General features: G+C 37.9%; 1 protein-coding gene and 1 long non-coding RNA gene across 4 annotated transcripts in view; both read left to right on the forward strand.

Annotated features, from left to right (window-relative positions):
* LOC147839397 (uncharacterized) overlaps window positions 1-14,755 on the forward strand; it is a 765,501-nt gene that overhangs the window by 680,710 nt on the left and 70,036 nt on the right. The window lies entirely within an intron of this gene.
* ncoa1 (nuclear receptor coactivator 1) overlaps window positions 1-14,755 on the forward strand; it is a 112,116-nt gene that overhangs the window by 40,735 nt on the left and 56,626 nt on the right. For all 3 annotated transcript variants that reach the window (XM_087298453.1, XM_087298455.1, XM_087298454.1), the window contains one exon: window positions 10,313-10,418. In XM_087298453.1, the coding sequence (XP_087154579.1) occupies window positions 10,321-10,418 (98 nt within the window). In that variant the 5' untranslated portion in view covers window positions 10,313-10,320. The remainder of the gene's footprint in view (window positions 1-10,312; window positions 10,419-14,755) is intronic.

Here is a 14,755-nt window from a genome sequence, read left to right on the forward strand (position 1 = left end):
TATTTGTTATGCAGCAAGCCCAGAGATTGTTGTGTACACTATGACTTTATATAAAATTAACTTTAATGTGTGATAGGAATAAAACGTGATCATAAACGAATGATTTCTCCACTCAAATGAATGGGGGCATGGACCCGGAAACAGTATTACATACGTCACAAACACGTCACCACTTAACAAGCGGATTGCTGCAGCTCCAATACAAGTTTATGGAGAGAAGTAAAAAGCGCTGCAGTGTTTGGATGAACTGTGTTTGTCTGAGATAATTGGTCTACCGTTATTAGATTGGTTAGTTCCACTTACATGTGTCGTGGTGCTCTTGCGGCGTTTGGAAAGTTTAGATCTTTTTCAACTAGGTGTGTCTGGAAAATGCACACACGTCACGTGTGTGTGGATTTTTTTATCGTTATCGACAATGGTGTTCGGTCAATAAATACCGATACCGATTTTATTGTCCTATATTCTATTCACTTTTTAGTTAATAGTAATAAAAATTCCTTACATTTATATAGCGCTTTTTTGGACACTCAAAGCGCTTCACACATAGGGGGGAATCTCCTCATCCACCACCAGTGTGCAGCATCCACCTGTTGCAAATTTTAAAGAGAGAAAGTGGGTTTTGAATATTATTACCTTCCCATAGAGTCTAAAGTAATTACAACTAATAGTCCCAACTGATAATTTACTTTCAGGTCACTGAATATTCTCACCCTTCGTTAGTTTCAATCTAAGTTTGTTTCGTTCATTCATTCACTTTATTTTGGCATAGTCTCTATTGAAGAGATTGCCACAGTGGAATGAATCACCAACTATTCTGGCATATGGTTTGCTCAACCCAGTATTGGGAAACGTCCATGCACACTCATTCACAGACACTCATATACTATGGTCAATTTAGTTTATTCAATTCACCTATAGCGCATGTCTTTGGACTGTGGGGGAAAACCAGAGCACCCGAAGGAAACCCATGCCAACACCCATGCAAACTCCACAGAAACGCCAACTGGTCCAGCTGGGATTCGAATCAGCAACCTTCTTGATATGAGGTGACAGTGCTAACCACTGAGCCACTGTGCCACCCAAGTTTATTTCTTCTGTTGAAAATAATATATCTTACAAACTAAATAGCACAAATGAAAAGAGTATATAGCACTAAAGAATATATTTTGAAAAAAGCTGACAACCCAGAAACCATTGACTCTTCCATGTTTGTTTTCCAATCATGAAAGTCATTGGTTACAGGTTTTCAACTTTCTTCAAAATATCTTGTTTTGTATTTAACAGAAGAAAGAAACAAACACAAATGAACCACTTGAGTAAACAGTGAGTGAAATTTCAGGTGAACTATCCCTTTATGAGCTTAGTTTGAGCTGTACAGGATACAGGACACATGGTTTTGGTTCTCTCATGTTGTAAAACAAATCTGCAGGATTAGTCAACATGTTAACAGTGAAATTTAACTGGTGATCAAACATATCCCTCAGGTGTCTCGGTCACTTTAATGTCGCTGAACCATAAAAGCAGCAGTTCTTAATCCCAGCTGAGATGCCTAAATGCAGTCATAGATTCAAATCAAGACTCATCGAGCGTCTTGCTTAGAATATGCATCAATGGGAGAGGCTCTCATGCTCTTATGATTGAGCCAAGTGATGGTGCACATATTTAAAGCAAGAGGGGGTTGAGCACTGAGCCCTGAGGCACCCCACACATATCCAGCTAACATATTCATGTGTATGCGTACAAACTATGTTGTGCGACATCAAAACTCAGACGTCTGATGATGAGTGGGTGGCAGACTGCCCAGAGGAAAGCATTCAAAGTGTTCATACTCTCACAGGACCTCCCATAACCAGGTCGGCAGCCAGCACAGGTATCTGTTTGGTGCCAGAGAAAAGTCACACCCTTGATATAAAGAGAAAGAGACACACGGACACAAGTTCATGCATATTTATCATCCTGCTAAGGCTAAATTAAAATATTTAAATGCTATTTTTTTGTTTTGTTGATATGGGAAATCATAAAGTTTTATTATATATATGTTTTATATGTTTGTACTTTTGTTGAGAAATCAAATATCCGTGTTTATCAAGAAATCAACGTTTGTTGTTGGTAAAATCTTGTGATGGTGGCTGTGATGTCTTCCGATACACATGATACACATTTCTATATCAGTGAATGCAAAGAGGGCAGATGCATATGGATGAAAAGAAATAGTTCATTTAGACTCAGAGTCACATGATGGCAGTGGTTAAAATATTTTTTTGTTTGCCTCTTGGCAGAATAAGATACAGTATGCTCTCTCTTATCCATTGCTTTCAAAGAGATTTAATTATAGCTCCATTAAATAGCCCCACAACTTATTAGCAGATATAAGATAGAAGCATCAGCTTACATACAAACTTTCTTAACCAAAGGTTGATGACTCAGAGTTTATAAACGGGGCTAAGCTGACCAATAGACAAGATTCATGACCATTTCGTCAAGTTCTTTTGCACAGCTTAGCTGTTAAAACATGTTATTTCTAACGTGTTTGGCCCTAGGAATTCGAAATCTGATTGGAGGTGGCCTAATATTTCTTATCTAGCAAGAAATATGAGTTTCAGCAAACAGCAGACGGTAAGAGAAAGACTTCTTGGTTGAAAGATAAATGTAGCTCATGCAAATTTCATCCTGCAAATCATTGAGCTATATAAATAGCCAACTTTTGAAACATTTCAGCACACAAATGGTGATCTGCTAATTATAATTTTAGTTTTCATTAGCTGAAAATGGTTGAAAAGGTAGCTTTAAACCACTTAAAATTATTGTACAGTTCTAAGTTGATGTAAAATGTCAGTGTGTTGTTGTGTTAAATAGCAATGACTCAATGACTAAATGTTTTTGTGTATGTCACATGTCTATTGCTTTTAGCTTTAGCTGATGTGGGTGTTCATGCAACATGAGCAGTGTGACTGGTTATTCTCGAGTCTAAGCACAGGTATCTTCATTACATGTGGGTTGGTTTTCCTTAGCACTTGACTGAGCATGGCTGAACACTGGGTCAAGCTGTTGATAATTACAGTAAAGGCGGCACATGCACAGGAATCATTATGTCCTGGCAGATTTTTATTTTATTTTTATTTTTTTGAGGATGTAGCCTAATTTCTGAACAGTTTTGCACGTTCACATGCATGGTCATGTTTCACATTCTCCAGAGCCACAAAGGCTCAGGGGCCTCCGAAAAACGAGTGAAAAGCTTAAAGCTGCCCTACAAACATTCTTAAAGAATTGTACAAATATGTGAGTTAGGGATTTATCATTTTAAAGATTGTAAATGTTTGCGTTAATCTTTTAAGTATAGGAACTACTTAAAGTGGATCTTTAAACAGTGATTGACAATGGAATGTGCCATTGCTAAACTTGTGATGGATGATAATTCATTCATCCACATGTTTAAGATTTTAAAACCAAGCTAATTTTTGTCCCCCCACCACCCTAAATGGGTCTGTTTGAGGTGAGTTTTGCTGGAAATGGAGCTGCCAGGGATTAGGGGCCGCTGGAGGTTTTCAACAGATCCACAATAGCAGCCTGTTCAGGCCTTGCAGATCAAAGTGGACTCTGCCTGAGGAGCCAGGCTCTGGTCTGTTTGGTGGCCTCCCTGAGAGAAGAAACATAACATAAGATATGGCAAAAGATCCTCTTCAAACTGAAGGGGTTGTCAAAGCTCCAGATTACTAATAGAACAAAAATTACTTTTGAGTTCAGCCTCAGTTGACCATCCAAGGTGACCAGCCGATCATAAGGCCAACAGATTGAGCTGGTGGCTGGAATGGTTGAGCTGTTGTTGTGCGATGTCTGCCGCCTGACTATACAATGATGCGAACATATGAACGTTTTGTCCAGAGCTGCTTTGAAGGTTTAGTTCACAAGCAATGTGTTGTTACGGGAGATATTTTTGTCACATTTGTGGACACACCGATAAGGAAATTTGGACATTTTAAGATGAAAATATTTGTTTATTATTCGTTTCCCCCCACATAGTTAATTAGGTTGCACTTCTTTTAACTTGACCACACCAATATGGACAAATTAAAGCCATTGGATTAAAAAGTGTCATTTAAATTTGTTGGCCCATTTCCACCGATTGGTACGGTTTGGTACACTTTTATGGCCATTCCCACTGTCAAAAGGTACCAAAAAGTGAACTGGACCATACCACTTTTTGGGTACCCTTTTAAAAGGTATGAAAAGGTGGAGCGAGACGCGCAGCTATTGTTTTACAGAGAAACATTACTAGTGCTTACACAAGCAAGGAGAATGAAAACAAAGGAAATGCCATTTTAAATTGACAGCCAAGACATTACACCGTAATAATATTTAAATATAATAGTTAGCCATGGTCGATCCGAGTGCAAACTAACTTTGACATTGTCTTGATGAACAGCCACAAAGCCAAGAAAAAGAGCCGAATTTACTCGTGCCCCACTGATGTTTACAAGGCTCTCCGCGTGTCTATTTCTGAAATAACAAACCTGAGCTGATGATGACAACATGCATGTGATTATTGAATTGCTCTTGACATCCGATCCCTATAGTAATGGACAAACGCAAGAGTGACGTGCAAAAAAAAAACAAAGAAGCTGAAAAAAAAGAAGCTAATGATTTTTTCAGCAACCTAAAATGTGAACAAACAGCCATGTTTAAGTATTATCATCACCTTTTGGACTATTATGAACTCTGAATGAGGGAATTACTTTTTAACAAGAGGTTACATCTGCTGGTGAAGATTAAAGACACAGATGAGAGGTTTGCACTGACTGTAGGCTATAAATTGTGTGTTAATTTTGAAGCCAAATAAGGACTAAATGTAAGCTGTGTGTAGTTTTTTCTGTAATTTGTAGCATATGGGAGACTGTAATGGTCTGTATGTGTTCATATATTTTGCATTTATATATTTATTTTATATAGTTGTAGACGTTACAGTTGGCACAGTTGATCATTGATCTGCAGCTATAATCAAATCGCATATAATCAATATTTATACACAATATTTATGTGTATCCACATCTGTTTTGTGAGAAGTGCTTTTCATTTGATATGTGAACGACCTGTACAGCTTTACTTTGAATATTCCTCGAGCAAGAATGATGTCGACTGAAATGTTGTTGTACACCAGGCTCACCAAAATGGTACCATTGATACCCTTTTGGCAGTGGGAACGCAAGCCTGATAAAGGTGACCTGTACCGGACCGTATCGTACCTATCCAATCAGTGGAAACAGGCTATAATTGAATACATTTATCCAATGTTTGGTTGCTGTTAAAGTGGGTTTAGCCACAGCCAGCCATATTCACCCTGTGTATTGCAGTACAGTGACCTTGCTTTTTATTTTCACCTAAGTCTTATTACCTGGAATACAGACAGCACTCTATAATAAAGCTTTTGTATTGTTGATATAAGTTCTGTAGATTTTTTTTTTTTTTTGTTGCACAATTGAGCAATGTGTTGTTTCTGAATACCCTCAGTGATTTGTTGTACAATCACATGTATGAATCACTATAAAAATGCTGGGTATGCTTTAGGGTACCTTATGTGCTGCTTAAATGTGTCCTGTTTCTATGGTTACATACTGCAACTGATGCTTGTAGGGAACATCTAAACAGTACATAGACAATTAGATGTTGTGATTTCCTACCATTTTCTTATTTACTTTTGTCCCAGCCTCATTATTATGGGGTTGGACAGCCTGTTGCCTTCAGAACTGCCGTAATTGTTTATGGCATAGATGCTGATACCAATTCACAGATATTTTGGACCAGTCTGACACTATTTCATCTATCTCTTGTTCCACTATATCCCAAAGGTGCTTTATAGGTTTGACATCTGGCGATTTTGGAAGCCATTTGTGGTATCTTATGGTACACTATGGTCATAAAGGAATGGGCATGGTCTTCAACATTGCTCAGTAAGATTAGGGTGTTTAAATGATGCTCATTTGATACTAAAGGGTCCAAAAATGGCTAAGAAATTATTCCCCACACCATTGCACCACTACAAGTTTAAACCATTGATACAAGACTGGATGAATCCATATTTTCATTCTTTCCCGACCTAATACTGCAATAGAAATCGAGATTCATCAGACCATGCAATATTTTTTCAATCTTCTTTTGTCCAGTTTTGACCAGCCTATGCAAACTGTAAATGAAGCTGAAAGGAGTGAGCCCCGATGTGGACCTCAAGGTTTAACTTGTGAGAGATGCTCATCTACTGACCTTGGTTGCAATAACTGCTAATTTCCTATTAGCTTTAACCAGTCTGACCATTCTCTTCAGACCTCTTGCATCAGAATTCATCTTCGCCCACAGTGCTTTCGCTTACGGCATATTTTCTATATTTCAGACTATTCTATTTTATTCCAGACTCTAGACATCATTTTGCATGAAAATCTCAGTATTTCAGCAGTTTTCACCACCATCAACCATCTTTACGGCACTTAAATCAGCTGTCTTCCTCTTTCTGATGCTGGGTTTAAACTTTCACAAATCGTCTTGACCGTCACGGGGAAACAACTATACACTCTCATTCACACACACATACAATATGTACTATTTTAGTTTACCCAATTCACCTATATTGCAAGTTTTTGGACTTGTGGGGGAAACCGGAGAACCCGGAGGAAACCCACGCAAACACGGGTAGAACATGCAAACTCCACACAGAAAATGCGAACTGACCCAGCCGAGGTTTGAGCCAGCGACCTTCTTGCTGTGAGGCGACAGAGCTACCCACTGCGCCACTGCATTGCCCTGAGTTAAGCTTCTATTTGCTTAAACACACCTGCCAGGAATATCCTAGTACAGTGATCCTCAACCACCTGCAGACAGGTACCAGTCTGTGGATTAATTGGGACCAGACCACACAAGAAATCAATAATTATTTCAGTTTTAGTGTGAACAATCTTTTATTTAGAAGAACCTTTCATTTAAAAAAATTACCTAGTTCTCTTGCTTACGTCTTGGTCACTTGATCGGTCAAATTATTCCACAAGCAGCAAAATGAGTAAGAATCAGACGTCTTTGGAAAGTTTTTATGTTAAGGGGAAAAGGCCCAGTGAAGGACCTGCAAACTGCCAAGCAATGTATCCGCAACCCATTCATCAACGAATCAGGTGAATCCACTATTTTTGTGCAAGAAGATCAACTGCTGGAGTTCGCAAAAGACTATGGCCTTTTAAGGGCCGTTCGCATATCGCATCTTTTCTAGAGTCGTACAAGTTTGTTATTTCCATTGTAACTTATGCTTATTAATTCATGATTTGGTTATGGTAAAACAAACACCATGTGGGTCAGGTAGTTGAAATTATAGGCTACAAATAAATTTGTTATGAATGAATGAATTACTCATAAATTCATTATTGAATAATCATTCATAAATAATTAGTTCACTGTCTATTTGTCTATGACGACGATGCCATGGTCCATTGTGATGTTTCACTTTAGACATCACACAATGCCAAACTGGTCTTCATCGCCCAACCCTAGTTCACGGTGATAAAAAGAAGTTGGAGCTAAACTACAGGACACCGACCCTCCAGGACTGAGTTTGGGCTTACCTGCGTTAAAGCATTTGGATGTCAAATTTATGCTTTTGTGTTTTATGTAAATGTCAGTATAAATCTAGACTCAAGACACTTGTCCTTGCAATAGCAGAGTGTTGTCTGCCTCCCTAACTGTATTAGAAAGTGTGTTCCAGATTTTAGGCACCTGATATGAAACGGATCTACTGCCTACAATCAATTTTCATATACTAGGAACAATCAGTTGTCTATGATTAATTGGACCTAGTGGACAGGAGCGACTGTAATACACCAGGATCTCACTCAAATTCTTTGGAGCTAAGCCATTCAGAGCATCATCAATAGTAATACTAGGATATTCTGGCAGGTGTGTTTAAGCAAGTTGGAGCTCAACTCAGGGCAATGCAGTGGCGCAGTGGTTAGCGCTGTCGCCTCACAGCAAGAGGGTCGCTGGCTTGAGCCTCGGCTGGGTCAGTTGGCAAAATGTATGATCATGTTTTATAAGGCTTTGTTTGAGAGTTTAATAAGATACAGCATCACAGCCTGATTTGGCAATTTGTCTTTGCAGCTGAGATCTAGAGTAGTTTGATTCACATTACTTGGAAAATTATTGGTGTATCAGAACAGATACAGAATATGTATGAACAGGACACAATAAGACGTGCTAAACAAATAGTTTGTGACATACAGTATCACATGTTCTGCACAAGAAGTATGAGTTGTTACCTTCGGTGAAAAGGTTCAGGGTACCTTGCTGTAGATTAAACAGATTCCTTTTTATCCGGTGAGCATTAAGCTAGTAAATAATTGTGGTGGCTTAGACTGAGAGTATCTGTTTTGCTTATGTATGTGTATAATATATGTTAGGCAGGCAACAATACAGTTAGCCCATGGTTCAATACATACATAGGTTTTTTTAACACTGTTTTCGGTTATCATTGCTTGACGCATGTTTTTTTTTTTTCTATAGGCAATAGGAACAGTAAGAGGTTAAGGAGAAAAAAAATACAAACGATTTATTGCAACCCTCAAGGCCAAGAAAAGTACACTAGTTCACAGTGTATTGTATAAAAAAATTAACACTGAAATCTCACAGCTGCTGGTAGCCCATGTACAAACTGGGGAACACATAAAATTCTACACTTTGAAAATAAACATACATGTGAAATAATAAAGATGAATTGGCCATTTCAAATAAACATATTTGTACTTAAGCAAACATAAAAAAAAACATCTTAATTATCTCTGTGCTGAAAAAATGCGAGACTGTAGTCTGTAACACGGATCGAGTGCTTTTATAAAATGTCAAAAGCCCACATCTCCCATCACCGAAAAATCTTTAGCAAAAAAACACCCGCACTGCCTTTGTTATTTTTATGTGTCTCTCGGAACCAGATGGGTATGTTTGCTTGAAAGATTCAGCGAGGGATTGATTTGTTCACCATTTTTTTTCTTTTATTGTTAATATACTTACCGGCAAAACCGAAATGTCCTCGCACCGCAGATTTGAAAGACGCCGGCGCTTTCTTGTACTGTTGCCTCACTTTGCCGGCGCTTACTTGTACTGTTGCCTCAGTCTCACTTCACTCCCGCTCGCAATGTTAAAGTGTGAAATTATAGTCAAGCGCCCCCTAACTTTTGAGCATAGTGATTGGATATTTACTCGTGGGGAGGAGTTTCCTCATCTGAGCTCATGGACTTAGAGGCACACACAGTCAGGGCAGATATAAAACCCACATAAATTATTTGAATGCAAAACCGAGAAAACTGCAATTCACAAGCACGTATTGAACCGTGGAGGTCGTACCGTACGGTTCAATATTATATTGAGAACCGTGGCACCCCTATATGGAGGCGGGCATGTAACTTTTTTGGGGCTGGGGGCTGGATGGATTTATTGATAGATTTATTTATTTATATACTCATTTGTTTTTTGTATGTTGTATTGTTTTTCCATGTTTGTGATGACTGCAGCTGAGGGCAAGAGCCCAAGACAAATTTCCCTAACTGGGACATCAAGTTTTACCCTACCTTACCAATATTAATTTAAAAATGATATGATGTTTAATAGGGAGCCTATGCAATGCTCTACAAGACTATCCAAAAGTTAGAGTTGCACAAAATCCTAAATACACTGAAAATTGTTGTTTGTCTTTGGATGTGATTTCTCATCGTCACATAATATTGGTTATAAGATGGCATTATCCATGCCATGCCAATGGAATTTTACTGGTTTCCCCTTCTAGCAGTTCCCAGAGACCGTAACACTTGGTGGACAGCACCACAGATCAAAGAAGGCTTTCAATTAGTAACCCTTTCGTAGCAGATTTATGATTCCCCTGCACGGAGCCATTGATTATGTGTATTGCTAGCGGGAATGAGCTGTCACCTCAGACCGGGCCTGTTTGGAGTCATCTGACTCTTATGCTCAATCTGCTTGAGCTATGTTGCCTGTCATAGTGTTTACAGTAAAAAAAAAATGGAGCCATTTGAAAACTGGTCCAACTTGAAGAAAAGCTGGTTTTGCTAGTCTAAAGTGGCGCCTGGGGTCCTATTGCCGCCATCATTTTGTTGTTCTATTAACACTGTGGTATTTCTTATGTACAACAACAACATATGGGTATCAGTCAATGCAACTACAATTACTGACTCGTTAGCGCCAGTGAATGACTTAAAGAAAATGTCCTGCTTTAATAGAATAGTTCTGTCATTCTTGACTCTGTAGGCTGACATGCGTCTGACTTGTTTTTCAGGTGCGCAAATGCTCAAAATGAGTGCCGCCGGGGAGAATGCACTCGACCCCAACATCTTAGAGTCACGGAAAAGGAAGGGCTCTCCATGTGATACCTCTGGTCCCAGGTGAAGTATAAGATCATCTTTCCTCCTTTCGGTTCCTTTCCAGTTTATAGCGTTTCAGATTACTGAGTATTTTATAAGATCGTAGCAATTTTGGCTTTTATGTAAGACAGTGTGGCATACAAGCAGGCTACAATGCAGGCAAAGTGTGTCAGAGGAAAAACAGTGGGTATTGAATGGGAGGAAAAGGGCTTTGTTTTAACCATAAACACATACACACATACATACATACATACATACATACATACATACATACATACATACATACATACATACATACATACATACATACATGCATACATACATACATGCATACATACATGCATACATACATGCATACATACATACATACATGCATGCATGCATGCATACATATATACATACACGTACTGTACATACATACATACACACAAGCATATATATACATACAATCATACATGCATATGAATACATTTTTTTAACGTTGTATCTTAAAAAGTCTTGGAAATGTACAATGTTGATAGTTTAGACGCTTTTTTTTTTTTTTTGGTTAATCTGTTAGTTAGTTTATCAATTATTTAAAGGGATAGTTCACCAAAACTCATTTACTCACCCTTCATTTGTTCAAAACTCATTAGAGTTTCTTTTTTTTGCTGAACACAAATGAAGATATTTAGAAAAATGCTGATTGCTGGGACCCAATGACTTCCATAATATTTTTCTTCTTTTATGCAAGTCGATGGGTACCAGCAAACATCATTCTTTAACATATCTTTTGTGCGTAAGAGAAGTTAATGAAACACATTTACATTTACATTTAGTCATTTAGCAGACGCTTTTATCCAAAGCGACGTACAAATGAGGACAAGGAAGCTATTTACACAACTAAGAGCAACAATGAATAAGTGCTATAGGCAAGTTTCAGGTCTGTAAAGTCTAAGAAGGAAAGTATTAGTAGTATTAGTATTTTTTATTTATTTATTTATTTATTTTTTGGGTACAGTTAGTGTGATATTCAGAGAGGCAATTGCAGATTAGGAAGTGAAGTGGAGACTAAATAGTTGAGTTTTTAGTCGTTTCTTGAAAATAGCAGGTGACTCTGCCGTTCTGATGCAGTTAGGGAGTTCATTCCACCAACTGGGCAGATTGAGCGTGAGCGAAAGTGATTTCTTCCCTCTTTGGGATGGAACCACGAGGCGACGTTCATTCACAGAACGCAAGTTTCTGGAGGGCACATAGATCTGCAGAAGTGAGAGCAGATAAGAAGGAGCAAGGCCAGAAGTCACTTTGTACGCAAACATCAGAGCTTTGAATTTGATGCGAGCAGCAACTGGCAGCCAGTGCAAACGGACTAGCAGCGGAGTGACATGTGCTCGTTTAGGTTCATTGAAGACCACTCGTGCTGCTGCGTTCTGGAGCAGTTGAAGAGGCTTGATAGAGTTAGCTGGAAGCCCAGCTAGTAGAGAGTTGCAGTAATCCAGTTTGGAGAGAACAAGAGCTTGAACAAGGAGTTGAGCTGGATGTTCAGATAAGAAGGGTCATATCTTTCTGAGATTATAGAGTGCGAATCTGCACGATCAAGCAGTTCTAGAAATGTGGTCAGAGAAGTTTAGTTGGTCATCAATCGTTACTCCAAGGCTTTTCACCATTTTGGATGCAGTAATGGTTGCCCCATCCATCTGGATTGAAAAGTTATGGTGTAGAGTCGGGTTGGCAGAAACTACAAGCATTTCCGTTTTTGCGAGGTTCAGCTGAAGATGATGATCTTTCATCCTGTGTGAAATATCCAACAGGCAGGCTGAGATACGAGCTGGAACTGAGGGATCATCAGGATGAAAAGAGAGGTATAGCTGGGTATCATCAGCATAGCAGTGGTAGGAGAATCCATGTCTCTGGATGACTGGTCCTAGAGATGATGTGTAGATGGAGAAGAGAAGTGGCCCAAGAACAGAGCCTTGAGGTACCCCAGTGTTTAGATGCTGTAGGTTGGACACCTCTCCCCTCCAAGGCACCCTGAATGACCTGTCAGAGAGGTAAGATCTGAACCATTGTATAACAGTGCCCGCAAGGCCCAGTGACTCGAGCGTAGATAGCAGGATCTGGTGGTTGACAGTGTCAAAAGCAGCTGACAAGTCCAGCAAAATGAGGACTGATGATTTAGAGTCTGCTTTAGCCAGTCTGAGATCCTCCACGACCGAGAGCAGGGCAGTCTCAGTTGAGTGGCCTTTCTTAAAGCCGGATTGCTTGTTGTCCATGAGATTGTTTTGAGTAAGAAAGTCCAGGACTTGATTGAACACTACTTTCTCCAGAATCTTGGCCATGAATGGAAGCAGGGATACTGGTCTGTAGTTTTCAAGTAGCGTATGGTCCAGGTTGGGTTTCTTTAGCAGTGGGGTTACCCTAGCCTGCTTAAATGAAGTGGGGAATAAACCAGAGTCAAGAGATGTGTTAATTATGTGAGTCAGTGTTGGTATGACTGCAGGAGAGATGGCTTGCAAGAGATGAGAGGGAATGGGATCGAGTGGACAGGTGGTTGCATGGCTAGATAAACACATAACGGTTTAAAGCCATAAGAGGGAGAGTAAATGATAAGGTAATTTTTATTTTTTTTATAATTTTTTAAAAATATTTTTCATTTTCCATTTTGGGTGAACTACAATTTTTTTTATCCCTTTAAATATAAAACAAATATGTATTCAGTGTTTATAGGTGTTTTTGCGATTTATAGCATATTTCAAAGGAGATCTAAATATAAAATAACCACATATGTTGGGCATAATCATTATATCATGAAGTGGGCCAAGTTTTCTACTGAATTAAAATATATTTGCTTGTCATCGAGGCGGTAAATACTGTATAAGCTATGAACAATAAAAAATACTATAGTGAATACTATAGTGTTTAGAAGCATACTATACATCATGGCTTAAACTGTAATTGCTGTTGTGGTACAACTCAACTGTAGTAATAAACAAATTATTCACTAGGCTTCAGTATTCTATGGTATAATTATACACCATCACAATGCACCCTAGTTTACACTAACATTATTTATTACACTTTATTACTTTACTAATCTACAGTATTCTGTAGCATTCATTAACAAAGAGTTATACACATTATACACTTTACTATGTGGTTCAAAAACATGTTATTATAACTACTATAGTTTTCCCCCATCCAGATATCTTCCAGACATCACGAAATAACAGATAAAAGCATACAAAAGTGTGTACGCATAGTCTACATTATTATTTATTTATTTTTGTAAGAGGGAATGAACTTAACAAACTTACCATCAACAAAAATTCATCTGGATGTTCACGTTATGGTTGTTTATTCTGCCGAAACGGCAGTAAAGACTTGGATTATTGCAAAACAAGAAGGAGATTTTATAGCAGTGATTACATGCCAGAGTGCATTATTTATATTTTTCTTTACTTTGTATAAGTGTGGTGGTGTTTGTATCTGATTTTTACACATTAACATATTTATACAAATAGCTAGGTCTCTATATAGTTTTTATTGGTGCTGTCAAATGAATTATCGCGTCCAAAAAAGTTTGTACACATGGGTGTATTGAAAAAATGTCAGTTTTTTTTTTTTTTTACTTTCGCTCCTTTATGAACAGTAACTTTTGGAAGGTAATAAAAGTTGTTTGGATTACTTATTTTGATGATTTAAATGATTAAAAACGACATAAAACTGAAACATTTTGATGTACTGATAGCGATTACAATGTAGAAGAATCACTTCCTGCCCTCTATCTGAATTTTGCGTCACCAATCACGTCATGTGTGAAACACATTTACTGTACAGTCTTGCTATTTTAGGGGGTGTTGGCTAACAAAACAATAACATAATATTATTAATTTTGTCTGTTAAGGGTGTTATAGGGAAGTAAGAAAAGGCTGACTTTAAGTCTTAAAACTTAAAATGAGTTTAGCAGTTTTTCAGATATTAAAGCTTGTTTTTAAAAGAATTTAATTGAAATGTTACAATAATTTTGATAGTTTGGACACTTAATTTATTATTTAATTTAAAAATTATTTAATATATTTTTTAAGAGCGTACTAAAATACTTTAAATGTTACAATAGAAGAAACTATTTAGGTATTTTTTTCTAGTAGATCCTAGTAGTCCTAAATACTTTTTCAAACTATTAGTTTTATGAAATATTTTGAAAAAACAATGTATGCGAAAGAGCAACGTTTTCCACACTTTTTACGTTGCAATTTTAATAGCTTTTGGTAGTATTGAAAATAACAGTATGATAGGGAATATGATCATGACTGCACTCAAACTCCAGTTCCTACAAACAACAGCCTGATATATGCTAAATACTGGGTTGTTTTTTTGGT

The sequence above is a fragment of the Danio rerio genome, chromosome 20 (assembly GCF_052040795.2).
Source record: "Danio rerio strain M-AB ecotype USA chromosome 20, GRCz13ab, whole genome shotgun sequence".
In the NCBI taxonomy this organism is placed as follows: domain Eukaryota; kingdom Metazoa; phylum Chordata; class Actinopteri; order Cypriniformes; family Danionidae; genus Danio; species Danio rerio.